This window comes from Charadrius vociferus, unplaced genomic scaffold, assembly GCF_000708025.1.
Source record: "Charadrius vociferus isolate BGI_N301 unplaced genomic scaffold, ASM70802v2 scaffold1339, whole genome shotgun sequence".
Lineage (NCBI taxonomy): Eukaryota > Metazoa > Chordata > Aves > Charadriiformes > Charadriidae > Charadrius > Charadrius vociferus.
The window spans coordinates 22,555-24,205 of NW_009650216.1; the positions used below are offsets into that span (position 1 = coordinate 22,555).

At 58.7% G+C, this 1,651-nt stretch overlaps 1 protein-coding gene across 1 annotated transcript in view; it reads left to right on the top strand.

The window, feature by feature from the left end:
* The first annotated feature begins 1,258 nt into the window (after positions 1 to 1,258).
* Positions 1,259 to 1,651, top strand: part of HK2 (hexokinase 2) — an 18,022-nt gene continuing 17,629 nt past the window's right edge. The window contains exon 1 of the mRNA XM_009892968.1: positions 1,259 to 1,418. Coding sequence (XP_009891270.1) covers positions 1,277 to 1,418 — 142 coding nt within the window. The 5' untranslated portion in view covers positions 1,259 to 1,276. The remainder of the gene's footprint in view (positions 1,419 to 1,651) is intronic.

A 1,651-nucleotide genomic window follows, 5' to 3' on the forward strand; every position in this document is an offset into this window, starting at 1 on the left:
GGGCGCCCAGCAGAACCCACAGCCGAGCTGTTGTGTTCAGCCCATGGTCTGAGCGGCTGCATCCGTGAGCGAGGTCACGCCGGGGCGGATGGCTATTACTCGCCCACAAAATGCCCATTTCCTATAGCGTAGCCCTATAAAAAAAATAATAATAATAAAAATATTCACGCTTGATTTCTGATGACCTTATGTTACGTGCCTACAGACAGGTGAGCTAACTGGGTGGAGTTTTTCCTCTTGACTTGGCAGGACTTGCAGCTGCCCTTTAATTAATTTTAAGTGAAGTTAATTGAAACAGGGCATAGTTTGGGAGCTGGCAGTCTGTCCGCCTCTCCGTTTCCCTTCCCTGCTCCGGCCAGGCTGCGGAGACACGCACGGTGCTAATGGATGGGGCGGGGAGGAGGTTTTCCATCCCTTTCCCAGGGAAGAGGAGATGCTTTGATGGCATTTCTAGAAGGAGCCGGACATCTTTGTCGCCTCAGCATAAGGGTACAGCCGACAGCCAGGAGCAGGGGGTGGTGGTGGATTTCTTCCCTTTCCGGCCACGGCACCCACTTGTGTCACACAGCGTCGTTTGCTCAAGGGGGGTTGAGTAGCTCTCGGCACCCCTTTGTAAGGGGTGATCTCAGCAGCGAAGAAATGAATGGGCAGTGGATTCCTGACGAGCATCCTTTACGGAGGCCCTGGGGGGGGTCAAGGTCGAGGCGCGTTGCTGCCGCGGCGTAGGAAGGGCTTCACAGCTGGAAAACCTCCGGCACCGACCTCCTGACTCACAGCCCGGGCAGGGAAGGTTGTCGAGTTTGGGTCTTGCTTCTGTCGCAACCTGTTTGGGTGCCCGGAGATGAACAAGCGGAGAAAATGCTACGGAGCATCGGGTGCTCCTCAGCGTTCGGTGTCCCCACCTTGGCACCCATCTGGGCAAGGGGATGCAGCCGAGGAGGGCACGGGGTGGCTTTTGGTGACCTCTCTGGAGAGCGGCCCCGGATGCTGAGGAAGAGGTGCAAGTGCGGTGGCGGGCGTTATCGGCGTGCCCAGAGATAAGCTGTTGCAGCGCTGCCGGTGGTGCCATGTCGGCAACGTGCCGGCATGACTGTGTCCTGCCTTTCGGGGTGGGTCACGACCTTCTCCTGCTTCTTGCATCAGCCCTGGCAGATGTGTGTGTGTGGGCCTGAACGCTGTCCTGAGTGTGTCACGGGGATTGTGCCCATGTCCCCAACTCTCCAGCTGACTTTTTGGCTTTATCTCCTCCTTTCAGATTGACAAGTACCTCTACCACATGCGGCTCTCCGAGGAGACCCTCCAGGAGGTGTCCCAGCGTTTCGGAAAGGAGATGGAGAAGGGGTTGGGAGCTGAAACCAACCCCACCGCCTCGGTGAAGATGCTGCCCACCTTCGTGAGATCCACCCCGGACGGGACAGGTACCGTGAGAAGGGAGATGTTCCCTCCCGCAGCGCAGAGGGAGAGCGCGGTGGGGAGGACTCGGTGCCAGGAGAGAGGGCTGAGGCCACCCATCCCCGTGGTGCTGCCAAAACAGGGACGGCACCTTTACTCCTGGTCCTTGGGGCTTCATCCTGCTTCTGCTGAGCAAGGCTTGGCCCGGGGACAGCTCTTGTTCCGTGCTGGGACTGGAACTGCGGGGGGGGGGTCCCTG